General features: G+C 41.9%; 1 protein-coding gene and 1 long non-coding RNA gene across 2 annotated transcripts in view; one reads left to right on the forward strand and one right to left on the reverse strand.

Annotated features, from left to right (window-relative positions):
• kif5ab (kinesin family member 5A, b) overlaps positions 1-23496 on the forward strand; it is a 69781-nt gene that overhangs the window by 37248 nt on the left and 9037 nt on the right. The window contains exons 12-23 of the mRNA XM_085457685.1: positions 2489-2715; positions 5415-5483; positions 6598-6804; positions 10777-10923; positions 12423-12611; positions 13258-13375; positions 16996-17060; positions 18358-18467; positions 20221-20322; positions 20829-20889; positions 20983-21054; positions 21170-21274. Of these exons, the coding sequence (XP_085313811.1) occupies positions 2489-2715; positions 5415-5483; positions 6598-6804; positions 10777-10923; positions 12423-12611; positions 13258-13375; positions 16996-17060; positions 18358-18467; positions 20221-20322; positions 20829-20889; positions 20983-21054; positions 21170-21274 (1472 nt within the window). The remainder of the gene's footprint in view (positions 1-2488; positions 2716-5414; positions 5484-6597; positions 6805-10776; positions 10924-12422; positions 12612-13257; positions 13376-16995; positions 17061-18357; positions 18468-20220; positions 20323-20828; positions 20890-20982; positions 21055-21169; positions 21275-23496) is intronic.
• On the reverse strand, positions 3817-5418 carry LOC146710291 (uncharacterized). The gene is made up of 2 exons (XR_014920585.1): positions 4067-5418; positions 3817-3982 (listed from the first exon to the last, which is right to left on the reverse strand). It is a non-coding gene; the product is annotated as an uncharacterized LOC146710291 (long non-coding RNA).

Below are 23496 nucleotides of genomic sequence, written 5' to 3' on the forward strand. Positions count from 1 at the left end.
ATTCAGGCCTTATGATTTATGAAACCTTATGCATTAGTAATCTTCACAGAAGCGAGAGCTAATCACATCTACAGAAAAGTCATAACTTACACTGGTCTTCTCACATGTCACGCACTCACTCATAACTGTTTCAGTTTGCAGACAAAAAAACACAAGTATACGAAGCATCGTAGGCACACGCTTTTCCTGTTAATTACACTTGCACATGCGTCTCTTTTGTTAGACGAGGTCTTTTCAAATGTCAGCGCTCTCAGTGCTAGCGATCGGTTGACATTCAACTTGTGTAATGAATCTTTTCCGATGTTTTTCTCCTAAAGATCATTCCCTCGGAGCCTGACCTGAATTTTAAAAATGTTGCAACAAGGATTTATCGATCACCTCTTAGTGAAAATAATTTCTTTCATTCCTTCACCCCATTCTCCTTCACACACATAATCTTTTCCTCGACTGTCTTCCAGTCTCCCACGCAATTCAGTGCTTTTAATTTCCTAATTAATCATTTTGACAACATCGTCGCGATCACTCCCCCCTCACTGCCCCCCATGTTGTTACCCACCTCAGGGCAGGAGCTCCTTGAGAAAGATGCTATTGACCTCCATCTTGTCCCGCATGCCCACAGACAGGAACGCTTGTCTCACACAATAAATTTCATTCAATTGCAGAGCAGGAACTCCTGTGGTGTGCAGTAGAGAGACACACACATGCAGGTCTTTGTCACATTTAATTTTGTGGCTACTTTTATTGATTAGTACACCGTCAAGTCAACAGGTGGAGCTCAAAGTGTCAGCTGGGTACATTGTGAGATTACTTTGAGCATATTAGAGTTAGAATCACTCCAGTTCTTTATTTAATCACTCCTCTACTTTAGAGCTACCTATCGTGCTTTTAATTAGTCAGATGAGTGCTGTAGTGAAGCCTTGCAGAGGCAGACGTAGTTAGCTTCTGAAATCAGTCAGCAGTAACTAAGTCTCTTCTTTCAACTGCATCAAGATGTTTACACATACATGTCGGAGAAAAGTGGTCACTGCAACACAGAATCTGCAATCTAGTTCAAAAGGAACTCATTCTTTCTTAATTTATGTCTGTTTTTTAACCCTAAAAAATACAAGCACTGGACACTTTACTAGGTACACCCCTCCCCTTTTGCCTTGAGATGACTTAATTATTCATTGCATAGATTCTACAAGTTGCTCGAATCATTCATCAAAGGTTTTGGTCCATATTGACATGATGTCGTCACACACTTGGTGCAGGTTTGGCAGCTGCACATACATGATGTGAATCTCTCGTTCCACTACCTCTTAAAGGTGCTCTGTCGGATCGAGATCTGGCAAATGTGGAGGTCAATTGAGCATAGTGAACTCATTGTGATGTCCAAGAAGTCAGTTTGTGACACGGTACATTATTCTGCTGGAAGCATCCATCAGATGATCGATGCACCGTGGTCATAAAGGGTCAGCAACAATACTCAGGTAGGCTCTGAATGATGCTCAATTTGTAGTAGGCGAAAAATATCCGACCATATCACCACGACCAGCCTGAACTGTTGATACAAGACAGGATGGATTCATGCCTTCATGTTGTTTCCACCATTTCTGACCCTACCGTCTATCACGCTCGTCGGACTGCCAATGTTTTTCCAATCTTCTACTTAAGCCTGTGTAAACTGTAACCTCGGTTTCCTGCAGTGGTGTGGTCTTCTGCTGCTGTAGCTCATCTGCTTCGAGGTTCAAATGCTCTTCTGCATAGTCTGGGATGCATGGGTGCATTTCCACATAGAGAACCTCTGCTTTCTTATTTTTCAGACCATCCAATGTGGGATGGAAAAATGCACTCTGAAAACACCCAGATTAGCCTGTTTGGCACCGACAACTCTACGCTGAGATGCTGCTGTGTGATTGGCTGACTGAAAAACTGTGACAAAAAGCAGTTAAACAGGTGTACCTAACAAAGTGGACAGTGATTGTAATCACTGGACATACTTTACAGCTTTTCTGTCTTTCCATATAAAGTAAACTGTGTTCAGTAATTCATTATGTGACAGGATCATATCTAATAACATAAGAATCCCACTATTTGTTAAATGAACAGACTGAAGTCTTTCACCTAACCTTCTGCTCTCACTGTTTATAAAGACATGTCATAAACCTCTTAATACTTCCAATGGAGGGCACTAGGCTTGCAGGCAGACATTTTACCGTCCCCTCCACGAGGTGTAGAGTTTGCGTAATTATTTCTCTCACAAGCCAACTGACACTTTGATAATATGTCTGTTGTGTATATATTGTATTTTGCACTGCTGTTCAATCAGATTATATGGTAAAGAACACTCATTTTTGGCACACTGCATTGTGCTTAGGGGCACTTACTAAACTAAGGATTAACCTTCTAATCACATTTTATGCATTAATCCTTACAGTAGGATTTGCAGGAGAGATAAGAGCAGCACATTTTCAAAACCTGAGAAAAAATCTTCCCTTGTGTATAGGTGAGGATGCTGCTGTGCCGGGGCAGCTGTGTGAAGGATCTGAGGATGCCCCCCTGGTTCTTCCAGAATCTGAGGAGTCAGTTCTTGACGTATGCAGCCCCTGCACTCCTTGCACCCCCTGCACCCCCTGCTCTATTGCCTCCTCCATTGTGGTTCATATCTCTGAGGAGGAGAGGCAAAAGTACGAGGAGGAGATTCGCAAGCTCTACAAACAGCTAGACGATAAGGTAATGAACGAACAGTGCACGAGGATGGTTTGTGCACGGACGTAGAGCTCCTCACACACCACGGCTGCGTTTTCTGTAATGTTATGCACACATTAATTCAAAGACTGTGTCATGCATACATTATTTATGTTAATGAGTTCAGGATCATACACATAGTAGTGAGTAATGTAGCAAACACAGAGGAAGTAGTAACTCTGAGAAGTGTTAAAGCTTTAAATTATTTAAGACTTCTGCGTACACACGCAGTTTTATAATGTGTCATTTTACTTTTTCATTACTAGATTTTTCCTTTAAATATGCAGAAGCATATACTGACATGTTTTCCTGTACATGCCCTGCTGTGTGAATGCACACACTGCCCTGTGTATTCATGTATCCCTGGGGATGCATATATTTTATTTTGTCTCTGCTGATGTGGTACAGTTATAACAGACCTGATGCATGATATTCTATATGTTAAATGTATTCGTGGATACAAATGTATACATAGCAGATACCTGGGATTTTTCTTTTATTGCACTCAGTCGCGGTGTACCTCGTATGTCCCATCATCTCGCATGGCGTGTGCGAGCTGCTGCAGATCACTATGTGACATATATATATTATTGTTTTTCTCTGGTAGCACTGACCCCGCAGCTTCTGTAGAGCCAAGCATTAAAAATCCTCCTCCTCTTCTTATGACCCCGGCTCTTTAACCTTTTGGTTTTTTGGTGTTATAGTTTTGCATTATTGATCTGAGTATTTTTGAGTGTTTAGTTTGTGTTATAACTTAGTGTTAGGTCTCATTTCCTGTTTTATTTTGATAGTTGCTTGCCTCTAGTGTATTGTGTTTAGTTTTACTTCTCTTTCTGTCTTTAACTATTGTCACCTGCACCTGCTGTGTCCACTTTCCTAATTGCCCAAAAAGTGCTGTCTTACCCTGAGTCTTTGTCTCAGCATCTGTTAATGTTCTCTGCTTGTCTTCAGATAGTTTTTAGAGTTTGTTTAGTCTCCCAGTGGATTTTGTGCTTTTCATTAGCTGGAAAAAAAATCCAGCATTGTCACGGTTCGGCATGGCAAACCGTGGGAGCTGTGGGGAAGGAGGACCCAGGCGCGGTGCTCTATGTACAAACAGTGCGTTTATTTACAGTGTATGGTACAAACAACAATAAATCCCCGTGCTTTCCCTGACTCCCGTGTCGTGTCTCTCCGTGAATAGTCCGTGTCTCAGTGCTCTCCGCTCCCGTGTCTCAGCACCCCTCGTGCTGTCTGGCGCTCCACACTTCTCCTGGGGGACACAATAGACGCAGCCGTCAGGACACATATAACCGCGGGCATACACACACTAACTCAGTTCAACTGGATGACTAACGTGGAGTCTCATGGAATGATCCCGCGTCGGTGGGAGCTCCAAGACTCTCCTAAGTAGCTCCCCCGACGAGCCCTGATCAGCGGCAGGTGTGTAGCTTCGGGTGTGGCCAGTCCCCTAGCAGGGCCACACCCACCAGGCCTGAAGGCACCTGTAAACCAGTGTACATACACACCTGCACCCATATACACACACACACACACACACACTCACATCTACAAGCATGGAGAAGAGCAGCAGCAACACCAAAAATACATATAATATCACCAGTCCATGACTGCCCAGGGATCCTGGGTCGCACAGACCCAGGGCCCTGACAAGCATGGTTTTGTTCTCCATCTCTGCATTTTGGTCTGCAAAGCACGATGTTTTCTTTAGATTATCAAACACCTGAAGAATCACAGATTACAGTATTAGTAGTTTCTACTGTTACCATTGGTAACATATTGGTAACATATGTAGTGTAACTAATACTGTCCTCCAGGATCTTGTTTCTGTGGCAAACAGCTTATATCTACAGTGTGTTTGTGTCTTTGTTGGACTTCTTTTCTGGCTGCTAACAACAACCTGCTCAGGAGGAGAGCTCACCTCCTTGTTAGAGGGGAAGCTGTGGAGCCTCCGACCACAGTCAAACACCTTGGACTGCATATGTCCAATAACCTTACATGAACTACAAGTACTGCAGTATTATTAAGAAAGCTCATCAATGGCTGTTTGTTATGAGGAGCCTGAAGGCTGGCCTTGGAGCTTGCATATGCTCATCTGACTCATAATCTGCACATATAAGATAAAGTAATTACACGTCTGGCTTGTAACCTAGATGGAGCCTTGTCTCTGATCTCTACTTTTCTTTGCAGCTGTCTGAAGGTATGCAGTGTTCTTAGAATTAAAACATGCTCATTACTTTAGCCCGTATTTTTTTCCAGTGAGACAGAAATCAGGGCTTTGGGGCATTTTTCTTATTTAATTACTTTTTTAAAAGAAGACACCTCACCACCTCTGGGAATTAGAGAGAATGAAAGTTTAAGGCACTTTGATGGTCATTTATATATGGGCACTGGTCTCACTCTGACTTTTTTTATGCTGATGAAGCCACTCTCTTTCTTTTGTCGGGTTACTGATCGATCATTTTGCCCATATAATTGCTGATGCCGTTCCCTTTTTGTCATAAATCAGGCCTTCGTTTTCTAAAATGTGCGCACAGTGGCAGATCCAGTTATGGTGAAAAAAAGATGTATGGGTATCCGGTCCAACATGCAGCTGTCGTCTATTGTAAGTTTAAAGCGTATAGTTGTGAATGGAAACTGAACACATAATACGACTGTGGGTGTGTGTGTCTTTCCCACTAAAGGATGACGAGATCAACCACCAGAGCCAGATGGTGGAGAAGCTGAAGGAGCAGATGCTCGACCAGGAGGAGGTAAAGGATCTTGGTTTTATTTCCTTTCATCAGTTTGGTTAAACAGCTCACGGTGGGCTGCAGTGTCTTTGAATGTGGAAATGAAAACTGCACTGTGAATAGAAGTCAGCTGTGAGACATTTATTATCCTGCCCGTGAGATTACTGACAGAAAAAATCCTTTCAGGTGCCAAAAAGCACTTGAAGAAATTAAACTGTCATTGTTTAATTGTGAGTGTATCACTGTTGCTGTGTTCTACATGCTAGCAGTGGTTTAATCTAGAATAGAATTAAGTGGCTGAACAGCGCAGAAAAGAATCGATGAAAAGACTGAAGAATGACTGAAGCTTGTTAAGTATTCGTTTTAGAAATTGCTCCCTAACTTTTACACGGGGAACGATTGTTGTTTTTTTTGCTGACATGACTGAACACTGCTGCTGACAAATAAACATGCTCTCTAGGGATTTGATCTATAATTGTCACTTTATCACATAAATATCTGCTGCAAGTAAGTAAATCAGTACTTGTAGGAAGAACAGCAATTAAAAGACTCCATTAAAACCCAATTAAGAGACGTATTTGCAGCGTGTTTTCATAGGAGAGGCTAAACTGTTGAGGAAGAGAACCTAAAAAAGGCTTTGCGATGAAAAGGACTTAATTCATTCAATCATTTCCCAAATGGTCCTGCTGCGGGTTGAACTGACACAGTCCTAACTACCCAACCGTGGTTTGTTTATAGTAACGCAAAGTTACATTCATTTATCTAAATAAAAGCCGTATGCTGCAGTGCAAATATGCCGGCACTCCAAGCGGAGAACATCTACATTTAATGGCTTCCATTCAGTGAAATGACCCACAGTGGGCTGCAGCAGTGCAGCAAACAGCATGGTGGCACAAAAGCCATCTCTCAATCTTTAAATTATTCTTTTGTACAGTTGCTTGAATATTGTGTGACAGGGTTTGTGCAGACATTTTGCTCTTTATGCCAGAAAACAGGATAACTCTGTTAAGACCCAGCAGCTCTGCTCTGTAAATAATGAAGCGAGCGCTCAGCAGGGAAGTTTCACCGTTCCACTTTTAAAATAGTTTTTTCTCTATTTACAGTTTGCAATAAGTCGAATGTCTTTGCCCCTCAGCTTCTCGCATCGTCCAGAGGTGACAGTGAGAAGGTGCAGTCGGAGCTCGGCAGGCTGCAGGCCGAGAATGAATCCGCAAAGGCCGAAGTAAAAGAGGTTCTTCAGGCCCTGGAGGAGCTGGCGGTCAACTATGACCAGAAAAGCTTAGAAGTCGAGGAGAAGAGCATGCAGAACAAGCTCCTGGCTGAGGAGCTTTCAAAGAAAATGGTGGGTCTGACTTCCAGGAAGCTTTTTGAATAAATCTTTTAGCAACAAAGTTCTGTGGCTAAAATAAAGAAATAGATCATGGACAGATGTTGTGCTTTGGTGTGTTTACAAGGAAGCAAACTGCAAAGAAAAAGTAGAAAAGGAACTCTCTGTAATAAAATCATTTCTTCATTTAAGCCTCCATCTTACAATATGCTGAGCTACTGGTTCAAAATGCAATTAGTGAGATAAGTAAAATTAAAGCTGCATGTAACGAAGATAAGGAGAAAATTCTGATGAATGGTGCCACCAGTGGTCATGGTGGCAGTGCGCCCCAGGGTGGCTGTGGCTACAACGTAGCTTGCCATCACCAGTGTGTGTGAATGTGTGTGTGAATGGGTGAATGACTGGATATGTAAAGCGCTTTGGGGTCCTTAGGGACTAGTAAAGCGCTATACAAACACAGGCCATTTACCATTTACCATGAAGATAACAAAGAAAAAGTGAAGTATTGGGATTTCTTTTGTTTTCTTTCTCTTTTTTTTGCTGGTTCAATGTCGTGCACTATGACTCTCCACAGAGAGCACAGCTCTGACTTTGCTTGATTAAATGTATTTTTCACAGAAAAGACATCCAGCCTTTCTGGATCGAGACCTTCCAGTGACTGTGTTTTCAGTAGTCATGGTCTGAAAAAGTCTTGCTTTTGTGTGATGGGAGCTTTCTGTTTTTACGTTTTTTTCTCTCTTCTCACTGGTTGGATGTGGGTGGGGTTCAGCCACACATAATGTCTCATATTTCTATGAACCCGTCAGATAGGTAGGCTATTTTTTGACTCTGAGTCAAACCACACCTACACAGTCCTGCTGAAGAAGCGACATTGACTGTTAAACTGCTAATAAATATACATAAAGACAGAGAAGGAGAAACAACATTTGTAGCACATTAGCATCTCTTCATTGGATTCCTGTTAAACTGAACTACACTCTCGTACAAGGTCTTGAATAATCAGACACCATCTTATTTTAAAACCCTCATGGTACCATTTCACACCAGTAGATTCTCTCACTTTCAGACTGGTTTACTTGTTGTTCCAGGAGTATTTAAAAGTAGAATGTGAGGCAGACCCTTCAGATTTGTAACCAACTACCAGTTTAGATTCAGGAGTGTTGGAGACAGACTCCATCTCTACTTTTAAGATTAGGCTTCAAACTTTCCTTTTTGCTAAAGCATATAGTTAGGCCTGGATCAGGTGACCCTGGATCCTCCCTTAGTTACGCTGCAATAGGTGTAGACTGCTGGGGGATTCCCATGATGCACTGAGTGTTTTGTCTTCACTCACCATGTGCCTACACACCTCTCTGTATTTAATCTTTAGTTATTATTAATGTCTGTCTCTCCTCACCCCAACTGGGTTCTTCCTGTAAAAAAGGAAGTGTCTCCTTCCTGGTGCCAACTCTTGAGCCACGGGCGATCGTGGCTCAAGAGTTGGCAGTTTGTCTTGTAATCAGAAGGTTGCCGGTTCGAGCCCCGGCTCCGACACTCTCGGTTGTTGTGTCCTTGGGGAAGACACTTCACCCATTGCCTACTGGTGGTGGTCAGAGGGGCCGATGGTGCCAGTGTCTGTCAGTGCGCCCCAGGGCAGCTGTGGCTACAATATAGCTGCCATCACCAATGTGTGGAGGACTGAATGTAGTGTAAAGCGCTATACAAATACAGGCTATTTACCATTCCCACTGTTGCTAAGTGCTTTGTCATAGTGGAGTCATCTGATTGTTGGAGTGTTATCTCTGTATCATTGTACGTCTTTATTTTACAATATAAACCACCTTCTGGGGACTATTGTTGTGATTTGACACTATATAAATATTTAAAATACTCTTACTCAAAGTAGCAATTTTCCCATAAATTTTGTAATGTTTACTGCCTTATTCTATATATATCTGATTATATTTACAATTTGGGTAACTGTTAAAGTATTGCAGTAACTATCAAAGCCTGGTTGCAGTATATCCCTGATGCACACAACGTTGTCTGGTAGAAGAAAACTTACAGTGATAATTTACAGGCAGGTTTTTTCAGTTACATCGAGGGCTTTGAATAATTTCTTACCATATAGATGGATGTTTATTACCTATTAAATATTCAACAATACGTGTGTCATGTGGAAGTGTGCCTCACAGTTGAAAGAAAGTGTTACAGAGAGTTGAGCAGAATGAGTCGAGGAGATGAGCGTGCAGAACAAGCTCCTGGCTGAGGAGCTTTCAAAGAAAATGGTGGGTCTGACTTCCAGGAGGCTTTTTGAATAAATCTTTTAGCAACATAAAGCACATTATTTAAATAAGCCCAGCCTCTGTATTAATTGTCCTTCTGCAGCACAAATAAAGTGAATAATAGATAAAAGTCAAGAGGAGACCACTGGCAGAGCTGGTCAGAGCTTTGTGCAGTTCCTGACTTATTCAGTGATTTAAGTGACCATATTTGACCTTCTTATTAAATCCTCTTCAATATTTCATCAGTGTGTTTCAGTCTGCTGCACGTGTCCTTCTGTCTTTTCCTGTCTATCTCAGGAGCAGAAGCTGATTGAGCATCTGACAACAGAACCACCATTTAGACTGCTAAACCTGCCTGAAGCCCTCATTTCTCCTCAATAGCCTCTATAGCCTCTCCAGTCTGCTCTGCTCTGACCTGTCTGATCCTGCACAGAGAGTGTCTGAGACTTTGACAAGATATGAAACTAAATACAAATAAGATTTCAGTGCTGGTAAATGCAGGTGGTGCTATAAGAGAAAAGAAATCCCCTCATCAAAATCTTTTGGAAATGTTTCTCAGTCTTGAACTTTTAGGCACGTCGGTCTTTCCAGTTGTTACAGTAGAAATGGGAAAAGCTCTGGGAATACTGAAGCACATTCATCATGGCCGTCATCCCCGCAGCTGCCTTCATCTTTGTTTTTAGTGGGAACTTGTCGCTTCTTCTGCAGGTGTCCGTGCCATCGCTCACCATCACTGCCATTGATCGGCTACTTTAAACACCATAATTCATCCATCTGTCCATTGAAACCCATTTCTTATCAACATGATTAAGCCCATTCATCACGTCAATGAACCAACTCTATTCATCATCCCATGTTTTACTTGTTTATATAAGAATCAGTTTCAGCTCATTATTACCTTAGTTTATCTTAAGATGACATTGTGACATGAGAAGTGACCGGGAAGACTGTAACAGAGCTTGAAGTGAATCACAGAGATGAAGATGGAAGAGCTGATTAAGGAGTATTTAAGAAGGTGACTAATGGTGCTTTGAAATGACTGATGAACTGGGGAGCAAGAACATAAAACGTGCCATGAAAAATTGCTCAAGTAGAATATTTCACTGGTGACAGATGAGCCACTCATAAAATGAAACCCCATAAACAAGTCGGTATGCTTTCAGATTTCTTCGTTGGAACAACACCTTTATGGAAAGTCTTCCTCTTCTTCATCTCCTTCTTCTTCTACCTGTTCTTTCTTGTCATCATCATCTTCTTCATCTTGTTTAGGGTCATAGGTCATTCAGTCTACTACCCAACTCTTGGTCTCACATGTGTGAGTAGGAGAAATGTCTTTAATGTTATGTTGTCAAACCTGACTGAGATCAAATGGTTTCATTGTGCTGCAGCACATTTGCCCTCCAGCCCTGGTTAGAATCTGCTTGCTGTGCAGAATGGAAAATAATAAAGTAAACTCCACCGTGTACTCTCTCAGATGTTATTGAGCGCAGATGCCATCCTCTCCTCTTCATGCAGTTTATTGATTTATAATTTGGTGGCTACTATGTTATGCTCCTGCAGCCATGTGTGTTTGCAGATTCAGGGAATCTAATCACCACTTCTCAGAGTCTGCCCTACACAATTTCTGTCTTTTTTCGTATTTGCATGTACCTTCTGGAGTTTCTCGCCTTAGCACAACGGCTCTCCCTAACACCTCTTATCTGCTTGACTCCGCCCTCCGCAGGCTCATCTCATGGCTTTAGAGGCAGAGCTGTCCCGTATCCAGGAAGTGAGCAGCCACCAAAGAAAACGCATTGCTGAGATTCTTAATGGGCTCATGAGGGACCTGAGTGAATTTAGCACAATCGTTGGAAACAAGGACATCAAGTTGGTGAGTGGTACAGACGTGGATAGAGTGCATTTTTGTGATGAAAGCGACAACTGTGGTGTAGGTAAAATGAGAAAGATGATTCTCATGTCAAAGCAAGAAAATATACAGCTAAATTTAAGTATCAGTGTAGAAAAGGAACTCAGAGAAATTCAAAAGAAGACCCGAAAGCACAAACAAAAGCAGGGTTTAGTGTTGAGCTTATTTAGACTTGTCGGAGTCTAGTCAAGCGCAAAGCCTGAGGACAACATAGTCCAAAGAAAAACAACTCAAAAAGCAGCCGCAGGAAACATGAGAGAAAACGCTGGCAGTAAATTTTGGAGATGAACACAGATGGACTGATGATGGCTAACAACGAGAAAAACCAGAGTAAAAATACCCCGAACATTGTGACCACTGACAGGTGAAGTGAATAACACTGATTATCTCTTCATCATGGCACCTGTTAGTGGGTGGGATATATTAAGGAACCAGGGAACATTTTGCTTTCAGAGATGATGTGTTAAGGGGGGGGGCTATTGTGAGGATATTAGCAAGTTGTGATGGTTAGACGACTGGGTCAGAGAGTCTCCCAAATTGCAACTCATGTGTGATGTTTCTGGTCTGCAGTGGTCAGTATCCATCAAAAGTGGTCCAAGTCGTGGGCGGCCAAGGCTTCCTGGTGCTGACCCATGTGGTCGAGTCCAACAGATGAGCTCAATTTGCTGAAAACATTAATGCTATTTATTTTTTTAAAAGTTAATGTTGATTCTGATAGATAGTCAGAATGTTATGCTTGATCGGTGCACATAAGTAATTAACCACATGAGAAATTAATGAGGGATGACCAAACAATCTCAAATGGCTGGAAGGAAATAAAGAAAGCAAGTAAAACCAAGAGAGACAGTAAATACCAACAAAGTGAAATGCAAAGCATCTTCTGGCATAAAGCCGTGACAAAGCGCTCTGGTAGATCTGCCAAAAAGGAGACAATTACATTTAAAAAAACTTACATATATATATGTGTGCGTGTGCATGTGTGTGCATATGAATATTTTCTGTTTGCTGATAAAGTGTCATTTTTCAGGCATTTCTCTTTAACTTGATTGGTTTGGCATCCATGTAAATTTATGCTCTGAATGAGCATTTAAAATAAATATCTGTGTTTATAGACGTGACTTAAATCAACAGCTTTACATTATTCAATATAGTCAGTATACCACTCGCATATACAGAATGTCGTGTATGCACATCCGCTATCATCTGTAGTGCTTAGATTGATGTGTATACATTTTCCTCCACACTTCATTTCGGAGCTTCTGAGTTGCTACATCTGCTAAATGAGACCATTAACCTAATGGCTGTGCATACAAAATGCCAGAGTGTTTCTAAGATGCTTCCCTTTCCACTGATTTAACGCCCATGCTGTGTTTAAACAGTCCCCACTCAATCCTGATCAAGCATCTACTAGACTGATTTTTTTCTTTTTATTTAACTGTCTCCTCGCACTCATTCGTCTCCAGCCTGTGGAGATCACCGGAGCGATCGAGGAAGAGTTCACAGTGGCTCGCCTCTACATTAATAAGATAAAGTCAGAGGTGAAGTCCATGGTGAAGCGCTGTCGCCACCTGGAGAACCTACAAACCGAGTGTCACCGCAAGATGGAGGAGACGGGCAGAGAACTGTCTTCATGTCACCTTCTCATTTCACAGGTAAGATTGCAAACTGACGGATACATGTGTTGTTGTTGGGTACCAAATCGATTGAATTGAACTGAATTATTAAATCTAGATGAACTGTAGGAACTAAAATAAAATGATATGGGGGTACAAATGTTTGTTCATCTGGTACTAGACAGAAATACTGGTGATACTGATACTGAAACCTTATCAATTAACACTTCAAAAGGCTCACCGGCTTGGGCAGGTGACCCATGTGTCTTAAAGCCCTGGTTTCAAATCTAGCCTGAGCCATTTGCTGCATGTCTTTTCCCAGTTTTCCTGCCATAATAAAGGCTGAAAAGCTTTAAAACACAGTGTAGCTACTCCCAACATCTTAACATGACCCAACTCTTTGTGGGGTGGATTTTTCTTTTTGCTTTGGACATTTTTAGTCTGCACAGGGTCATAATTCTCAAATAATTGTATGTTTTATATTCTGTGTTCATGTAGTGGCCTGAAGCCACGGTTCAAATTTCGCTAACTGTGGTATTTAAACTACACTCCCCGGTGACAAGAGATCATAAATATTCAGTGAACAAAAAGTAAAAGTGCATTTTATCCTTGATGTAAAGTGTCCTCGTGGGTAGAGGTCTTTGCTCGTCACTAAACTTTTTGCATATGATGTTCTGACTTTCAGCACGAAGTGAAGATTCGCTCTCTAACAGAGTACATGCAGAACGTGGAGCTGAGGAAGAGACAGCTGGAGGACAGCTATGATTCTCTGACTGCGGAGCTGGCTAAACTCCAAGCTCAAGGTACATTTGTTATAGCCCACACTAGTGAAGCAGCGCAAGTATCTAAGCTGGTACGTTTACTCTTTTCTGATTACTTTTTTTAAATAAAGCTCATTAGCCAAACATTTTTTTTTTTCAAATAAACTTGATTTGCCTTTTTGAATTATCATATCGTTCAATCATACGTATTCAACCATGTGGAAGTACACTTTAGAAGTTGTGTTTTTAATGATTAGATATCACTGGTGTGGTGTGTAGTAGTACAGTTAATAATGTTTGTTTCAGTCACATCTGCTGACATTTGCATTTGTATGTTGAAGTATTGGGGAGATGAAGAGTCTCCTCTGATACCTCCATCTGGGTTTAAAGATGTATGCGTATGCAGGTTGTAGGTAAAAAGGTGTTTTTTGTAAATTACAGTCCATTTACTGTGAACTAAACTAGGAGAGGGCAGAGCACAGAACACGAACATGTAACATACGTGTCATTGGGGTTATTTTGTTTTACTTGAAACAAAGAGTGTGTCTGGAGGTTGAAATAATTCTGTAGTAAAAAATGCTTCTTTAGTTGGAAATATTGGGCAAATTGGCACATTTCGAAATTTTGAAAATTCAAGTGGTTAACAGGATTTTTTGAAATTCATGGCTCTAGAGGGAAAACCAATTTTGACACTATCCACATTTGAAAGATTGTTTCAGTTTTCTGCTGCACTATACAGTGACTCCATCAATTTCCTTTAAATGCTTATCAAATTCAAAGTCGCTGAGGTGTTGGAGGTTCTCAGATTTCAGATAATAAGGTCAGCATTTTTACAAATGTGAGCCAAAGGATCAAGCTTTAAACTGTTTTTTCTACTGATGGTTACACCTGATGATGGTATGGTATGGTAATTTTGTGACCACATTGCTGCCTGTGAACACAGAAGCACCACCCACCTGTGGTTCCAACCTTCTGTTTGTTAGAGGCAGCCAGTCAGAAGAAAGTCAACTTGAAGGGAGCGTGGCCATAAGAGGAGATGAGGCAAACTCCTTATTTCAGACAGAGGTTGATTTAAGATAATACAGCGGTGATAATAACGACTATTTTAAACATGTTCAGTTGTGTGCATAAAAAACAATACAGAGTAAGAAATCAGCATAATAGGTAAGCATTTTACTCATTTTAGTTTAGTATATTAGAGTTGGTGATTGATCATGATCTAATGCAGTGGAGAAACACAGATTTTGATGATGATGAAAGTGACAATATAAACAGCAGCATCGTATTTTTGTCTGCACTAAAATGGTAATATAACTGGTCAGTGAGCAGCCACCATCTACAGAGATAAGTATCACTAAATACACGGAAAAAATGGCTAAATATAAGGAAAAAATATGTAATTTGAGAAAATCCAGACTATAATCAAGTAAAATAATAAAATAACACTTGGTAAGATTTCTTGAAATGAGAAAAAAAATGTCTAAACTTTAGTCAAGTGAGAAATCTCTTAAAAGAAGTGTTGACACACTCATAACAAGTGCTTCATAAACCTTTGGCGTTGCTTCATTCTCACTTTGAGAGAAATGATCTTAGAACAAGAGCAACTGAACAAGATGCTTCTTCTGGTCAATAGTCTGTCATAGGGCTAACAAACACGATCAATTTAGAATCAGCAATTAACTTAACTTGAATAACTTTGGACTGTGGGGGGAGAACCCACAGGATACCAGCACCTTCATGCTGTTAGGGTTTGTACAACAAAAGTCTAAGTGTGTGAACTGTTACTGGGAGGGCTTGTAAAATGATTTCACAGCTAAAAAATGCTTTTAAGATACAGTGCTGTGATCGCAGCCATTCCCCAACTCTCTGTGAATGGTACTCATTGATCAAAGACCATTGATTAATGGGATTTCATCAGTGGTTGTTGATCAATGGTCATGAAAATGTGCATATTAATGATCGAGGAACTGACCTCACAGCCCAATGTTCATTCAGTGGTGCTAGCTTCAATCATTGTATTGTTTATAAAGTTGGGGAAACCTGCAGTCAGCTGACACTGAAGAAGTCACTTGGATGAGTAACGAAACGTTTCTCCCGCTGAAAACGCTACGTCCAGATAAACAGAATCAACCTTTTGGGACGTCTAAGATACAATATCATCTCAAATAGTGTCTTGGTGATATAAATGAGCCTAATATGCAGGGAAAGTAACTAGTTTTAGGGTTTATAAACTAAATAAGAAATAACAGACATATATTCTCAAAAGAAGATCTTATTCGTTGTGCTCTTGCTAGTATTTCACTCTCAAAACAAAATCAAAAAGACTTTTTGGGTGGATATAAGATTGTGAGACTTGGTCAGTTAGACAAGTTTTGGAGTCTAAGTGTACGAGCACATGTTGCTGAAATACTCGGTGGAGTTGAGAATTTGAGGCCAGTCAATATTAGTTCAATTTGGCAAGTGTAGTATGTGGGTACTCCTTTTTATAATAGATTGCTCTAGGCTCAAGTTAAAATGTTTTACCTACGAGAGCAAAATAGCAAACTGGGAGCAAAGATTTTAGTATTCATTCAGACTCTTTGGTGAAGAAAATTTCAATATGGTCCGACCAGAAAAATGACAGATTTACACTCAATAAATAGAGCCAAACACAAGTTTCCAGGAGTGAAGCCAATCTTTACTGTCAGCAAAACAGGTCTTTTCTCAATATAAACTCAAATGAAGTAAATGCAAGAGAGTTTTCTTCTAATAAATGCATATTTTTCATTAACAAATATCCTAAAGGGGTTAAAGTGATACGTGGTGACGCTGTCATTTCGGGACTGACTGCAAAGTAAGTAGATTAATCCACTACTGATGTGAAATGCCGGAGTTAAATATAATGTCAGTGCTCTGACTCAGTCAAGCCAAATAACGTCAGGACAAAGTAAATAGTGAGAAGACAGAAAATATGTTGCTGCATTTTAGTGTCTCTGGGCTAGAAATGGGAGGAAGTAGCTTCAGGTTGCTATCTTTAATAGAGCTTCAGTTGCTTCCAGAGGCCTTTTTGTCCTGTCAAGCAAAAGAAAAACAAGAACACAAAAAAGCTTAAGCTCCCAAACATTTCACAACACCAGCACTAATAGATTGATTTTACATTTGAAACTCGTGCAAGGTCCAGCTGTAGATACTCCCACAGTACACTGACGCAATTCCCAAATAAGGCCAAAGGCAGTGTAAGTCACTCTTCCCATGGAGTCTCACAGAATGGCATTAAATAACCAGTGGAATTAAGGGCAGGGAAATCAATTTTAGTCCTGCTCAGCAGTCGAGTCAGGCGGTCCTCAAGCCATAACACAAGCAGATTAACACAAAGTGCTGCAGGTCACGTTGATCGCACGGTGTGGTCTGAGGTAGAGCGCTCGGTAATTTCATCATCAGACACCAGGAACAGCAGTGAGTCAATATCAGATCTGCATGACACAATAGATGTCATTTGCAGATAGATATTATCACACCCGAGACATCACTTAGATCACGCTGCCTTCGCTGTCAACATGAAGTGGTGATACTGCTGTGCTGTCAAAGTCAGGTCACCATCATCAACATCTGTGCGCGCCGCTTTTATCTGCTCCTCTTACCGCCATCCTCTCGCTCTTTCTCTGTGTGTGTGCTTATTTCAGAGAGCATGTCACAAGTGACCAGGGGGGAGAATCACACGTCTGCCCAGAACTCCTGTGATATAAAGGTAACCATGACTACAGTGAGAGCAACTTGATGTAATGACCTTTTCTCGCACCCTCTCAGCCAACTGCAGGTGTGCGTGTGCAGGGTGTGTGTTTGCCTGTGACTGCACGTGTAGTTGGACTCAAGTGTGTAAATGACTGTAGGAATGATTTAATAAACTAAAGAAATTGTTTCATATATTCAGAAATTTGCTTTCAACCCCTTTTATTGGTAGTGTTGATAAGAAGATGACAATTCGATGTCTGTACAATCATTCAGACACTGCAGCTTTCAACTCATTGCCTTAGTTTAGAATAAAGACGCAATCATAGCAAGCTCGGCAAGGAAATGATAACTCACTGCCCTCTGGAACAGCTATAGTTTGTTAGGTAGTGGCTGCACAGATTATTGATTGTCATTCTGGCCCCTAGAAGCATTTTACATCATTCACAATCATCGAGTGGTAATATGAAAAGCAGATATCGGCATATGAATGTGACGAATCTGTAGGCAATGGGCATTATTTCTAGTACTGGAAGCTGTTTGCTTTTTGTTTGTGGTCAGTTTGTAGTCCAAATACCAGTGACCAATCACAACCAAGGCCTAGGCAAAAGAGGGAATGCAAAACAACGAATAAAAAGCAGTCAGAGGAACATCCAATGATGTTTTAGTCTTGCATCTTAATGTAAATCTATCTACATGTGTCCTGAACAATTAACTGCAAACAGCAAAACAGGAAGTCTCAAATATCAGATGGTTACAGGAAGCATGGCCACAGGACTGCCACAGAGTATCCTCACATTCAGCCGTCAAACTATTAAGTGACTGAAAACCACAAAGATTCATAATGACTTGATCAAAATGAGATTTGCCTAAAAAGCAGCACATCTTTTCAAGGTCAAAAGATTTGACAGAAATGAAGGATGAAATTCCAGCGATGCCAAATTCCCAAATAAAAGTAAACAGATGTAGTTTTCAGCTGCCAGACACTTTTAAACAGCTGGCGTTGTTTGTTGTTTTCATTATCTGCTTGTATTTGTGGATGTGTTCGTGAGAGCATCGAGAGCACACGAGTGTGAGCGTTCCTGTGTGTGTCACGCTCCACTTTCAGTAGCCGAGTCTCACAGTCCCGTCAGTGGTAGTGTATGGACAGCGTGGGGTGTGTAAGTTTGTGTTTAATGCCCGTGTGGTTTGAAATGTCCACATGTGCACCGGTGCGTGTAATTTTCTTCTCGTTATTTAGTCACTTTGTTCTCCTCTGACTCCCGTGTTACGATACTCGATCTGTCTCTTCCCCCCTTCTGTCGCCAATACCCCAGAGGGCTCTGGAGCAGCAGATGGAGTCACACCGTGAGGTGCACAGCAAACAACTGGGCCGCCTGCGAGACGAGATCAATGAGAAGCAAAAGATCATCGATGACTTAACTGAGTGAGTACTTCACCGTAAATTCTTTACTTTTCAAAACCAAGACTCAGTTTTTGGAAATCTGTAACTTGTGCAAGAGTTTGAAAAGAAAAGTATTTTAAGTTAAAGAATCAAATCGTTCCAGCAGAAAAATCACAAGGATGCTATAGAAAAATATTTCTTTCAGTCGTTGAGACCGTGGCACTGCGGAAATATAGGCCATGAATGTTTTCTAAGGGAGACAACTTACCGTACCACAGCAACACAGCTGCATGCTCAAATTTGAAATTCAATTTTACCCTCATAAGTGGTTTGTAAACGCTCAAACTGGGAATACATGTTTTCAGTATCTCTCAAACCTTCAACACGGTCTAAGCCCCAATGTTCAGACTGGCTGAAATGAAAACGTGTGGGTGGTTTACATGGTCAGGAAGCTGCAGAGCCAAGCTGCTACAACCCCAATGCGAGGAGCCACTGGCCTGGTTTGGCCTAAATGAAAACCTATTCCTTCAGGTACCTTGTTCTGATGATGTACTACACCAAGCGTGGCCATCTGGGAGGAGACCACTGGGCAGACCCTCTCTAGGGACTAAAGTACATTTTCCAGCTGGCCTGGGAGTATCTGTTAACACCCAAGGAGCAGCTGCAGAGAATTTCAGTTTGAACAGACATTTGGTGCTGCTCTGCTTATCCTGCTCACACAGCCTGATTTGGATAAGCAGCTTTAAAATAGATCGGAAGGATGGATGTCGGTGAGGTGGAACGCATATAAAACAGGAGCAGGGATGCCCTCCGGATCCTTTAAAGAGAATGTCAAAAAGTAGGTATACATTAAATGGTAGTGCAGATTGCAAGGATCACACGCAAATGCAAGTGTTTACAGGTGTGCACCCTTTTTTTGGTAAGTGCCACTGAAAAATATGTTGTGTCCATACTCTAATGGGGCATTTCAATGCTCTAGTTGTGACCTAATTACACACTTGGGCTACTTAAGTGCCCCTCTGCTCTGCCAAAATGCCTGTCTGGCCAGTACAGCCATGATTTGAATTAGGGGCAAAAATAAATCCTTACACTGCATGCACTAATGGTGCTTCTTCATCATTTTTGCTCCTGTGCACACCACTGAGCTGGAGCCATATGCCTGGGACTGGAACAGACAGCTCTTTTCTCATGTGACAGAAAGGTTTTGTAAGGATACCCTAATTAAATAAAATCAGAAGGAAACCAGTTAAAAGCAGCTAAGAACACTTAAAGGCATACTATGTGGGATTTTTGTAAAGTATGCACGTGATCATCACCGGTGACTCACTGGAAGTGTTTGCTAGAGATGATTAAACAAAAAAAAGTTGTTGGGCATCAATCTTTGGGGTGTGGGTGTGTGGCTCAGAGAAAATAATAGCATGAAGCTTGTGGCAATAGGAGTCAATAAAAACTTAATGACCAGGTAGCATCCCATCCCAATCTTCCCCGAGCATTTTGCAAATGTATTTATTTTTTATTTTAGAACTACTGTGGAGCAATCAGAAAATACAAATGTGTCCTTTCTTATTCATTCTTTTTTTTTCTCATCAGTGCATCTCACTCTTCAATCTCCAGCTCACTCGCTGTTCTCTCTGCCTTAGAAACAAAACTAACCTCCATTTTTTTTAATTCCATTCCTCCAAAAATCCCAAGGGTTGTGCTTATGTTGCTAATATCTACATCCCTGTGTTTTTGTAATATAAAAAGATAATATATAAAAGATGTCACGACTGAGTCACTTAACACCTTTTTTCAGTTGTAACCAGAGGCAGCAGCTGGAGCTAGAACAACTGCACAGTGACTTTGAACGTCTCAGAAGCCGAGAGCATCACAAGAGCCGGCAGCTGGAGGAATTGACGTGAGTTGCTGCTTTACTGTCCTGGCCGGCTTTCAAACACTTCACCATATGGAGGCCTGGGGGCGAGCTGAGCTGCCTCTTTTGATTTGCGTCTTCCATTTCTCTCTGTCATTTGTCTTCCTTTTGTCTATTTATTTTCCTCACGCTCGGGAGCTCTGACTGAATTCTATTTACAGTATCTTACTCTTCTGCTGTTAACTCTTTCTTAGCCTGCTCCTCTCTTGGTCCTTTTCTTCCTGTCTGACTCTCTTTGCATCTCCATTATGGAGTTTCAGAATAAGGTGGCAGCTGGCAGCTAATAGGCCTCTTTCTACTCTGACCTTTGCAGCATATTGCATCAGATGGCAGATGGATAACAGCCCATGAGTGGGGCAGGCATTATGTGCTGCCTTTGTTCTCTATTCATGAATTATTCTGGCAAGAATTTGGTAATCGTTTGGATAAAGAGAAGTTCAGTTTGACTCTTCTATGCGTCTGTGTCTGAGCATTTATCTGTCTGTCTATAGATTCCTCCATGAACGACACGAACAATCAAAACAGGATCTGAAAGGCCTGGAGGAAACTGTTGTAAGTTAATAAATTCTGTCACGATTCAATGACTCAGTCCTCTCGAACTGCTTTAACTGCACTATTTTCTCTGTTCCTTTATTCACACTGCAGGCTCGTGAGCTCCACACCCTGCACAACCTCCGCAAGCTTTTCGTTCAAGACCTCACAACTCGAGTTAGAAAAGTAAGAGACATAACTAAACCCTTTTACTCAACACATAGAAACAGGTGGTTCTGCCTAGAGTTACGGTGACATTTTCTATTCTATTTTCTATTTCATCTCCTTTTTTAATCGACAGAGTGCACAGATGGAGCCTGATGATACTGGCGGATACATCACCCAGAAACAAAAGATTTCCTTTCTTGAAAACAACCTGGACCAGCTTACAAAGGTTCACAAACAGGTAACAGCACACAGCTCCTACAAAACTTTAATTTATAGTGACAGAAACAGGAAACATTTGACCTGTCCACACCTAGTTTGAAAATTAAGACCAATGACCAGGTTCCCTTTGACCAGGGGGCCTGATTTCCCCTCTGCAGGGTTGCAGCAGTAAATCAAAAAATGTCTACGATGAATATGTGCGGCGGACAAAGAGGCACAGACAAATTCAAATACAGAGCTGTGTGCACTGTTTGTCATTTCTCTCCTGTGGGCAAAAGAAACGCTAGCACGATCGATCATCTCACTACACCAAGTTCACATGAAAGTCTCCTTGAAAACAGAGCAGCAGGATTTGTTAACCCCCCCTCTGTCTCCAGGGAAAGGATGCCTCACTGTATAAAACAGTAAGACTTGAACACTCCTGATGCAGGTGCAAACAGGCATTCTCGGTTTTTTCTCCGCACTCTGGCTTCCACACAAACTCTGAAAACCAACCTTGCTTAAGGCGTGTGCTGCTGAACTTGGGGAGCTGCTACAACGAGTCTTCAACCTCAGTCTGCGACTGGGGAGAGTGCCCGCCCTATGGAAGACATCCTGCATCGTCCCGGTCCCCAAAAAGAACCGGCCCAATGAGCTGAATGACTTCCGACCGGTGGCACTGACGTCACATCTTATGAAGACTCTAGAGCGGCTCTTCCTCAACCTCCTCCGACCACAGGTACAACATGCCCAGGACCCACTACAGTTTGCATACAAGGTGGGTGTCGAAGTGGAGGATGCCATCCTGTACCTCCTACACAGAGCCCACTCACACCTGGATGGGGGAAAAGGCACGGTCAGGATCCTGTTTCTTGACTTTTCCAGTGCCTTTAATACCATCCGGCCCTGTATGCTTCAGGAAAAACTGAACAGGATGGAGGTGGACCCCTGCCTGGTGGCTTGGATCTCCGACTACCTCACCGACAGACCACAGTACGTCAGGCTGAAGGACATCACGTCTGACACAGTGGTCAGCAGCACAGGAGCACCACAGGGAACTGTGCTGTCCCCTCTTCTCTTCACCCTGTACACTTCTGACTTCTGCTACAACTCTGAATTATGCCACATTCAGAAGTTTGCAGATGACACGGCCATCATGGGGTGTATCTGGGATGATCAGGAAGAGGAGTACAGAAGTCTGGTGAGGAACTTTGTCGCATGGAGTCACACAAACCACCTGCAACTCAACACCTCAAAGACTAAGGAACTGGTTGTGGACTTCGGGAGGTCCAGAGAAGGTCCACTGCCAGTTCAGATAGAGGGGGAGGAGGTGGAGGTGGTCAACAAGTACAAGTACCTCGGGCTGTGGGTGGACAATAAACTGGACTGGTCATGCAACACAGAGCACCTGTATAAAAAAGCCCAAAGCCGACTGTACTTCCTCAGGAGGCTGAGGTCTTTTAACATCTGCAGGAAGCTCCTGAGGATGTTTTACCAGTCAGTGGTTGCTGGAGTACTTTTCTATGCTGTGGTGTGCTGGGGGAGCAGCACAGCAAAGAGGGACTCATCCAGGCTGGAGAAACTGATCAGGAGGGCTAGCTCTGTGGTCGGCATGAAGCTGGACACTCTGGTGACAGTGGCAGAGAAAAGGACATTAAAGAAACTGATGGACATTATGGACAATGCTGGGCATCCTCTGCACACGGTCGTAAACAACCAGAAGAGTCTGTTCAGTGACAGGTTGCTTCTCCCCAAGACAAGAACTAACAGACTTAAAAACTCCTTTGTCCCACACGCCATCAGACTGTTTAACTCCTCTCTGGAGGGGAGAGGGAGGGGAGACAGGAGGACAAAGGAGGGGGGAACAACTAAGCTGTAGTGCCTCTTCACCTCACTGTGCAATACCTTGTGCAATACTTTTTGTAAATAGTCAACAGTGCAATAGACTCAATACTTGAAATGTGCAATTCACTTGTATTTTTATTTTTTATTCCTATTTATTCTATTTATCCCCTTTGTATATTTTATTTATATTTGTCTCTGTATTTATATATGTGTGTGTGTGTGTGTGTGTGTGTGTGTGTGTGTGTGTGTGTGTGTGTGTGTGTGTGTGTATATATATATATATAACAGTTCTGTAACTGTAACTTTGGTCGTTGCTGTGCTTTTTTTGGAAGTCGAATTTCCCAGAGGAACCCACCCGAGGGATTAATAAAGTTCTATCTTATCTTATCTTATCTTATCTTATCTGCTCTCAGAAAG

This window comes from Copadichromis virginalis, linkage group LG5 (genome assembly GCF_057382275.1).
Source record: "Copadichromis virginalis isolate Kocher_CV1m ecotype Utaka linkage group LG5, C_Virginalis_male_GT1.1, whole genome shotgun sequence".
NCBI classification, from domain to species: domain Eukaryota; kingdom Metazoa; phylum Chordata; class Actinopteri; order Cichliformes; family Cichlidae; genus Copadichromis; species Copadichromis virginalis.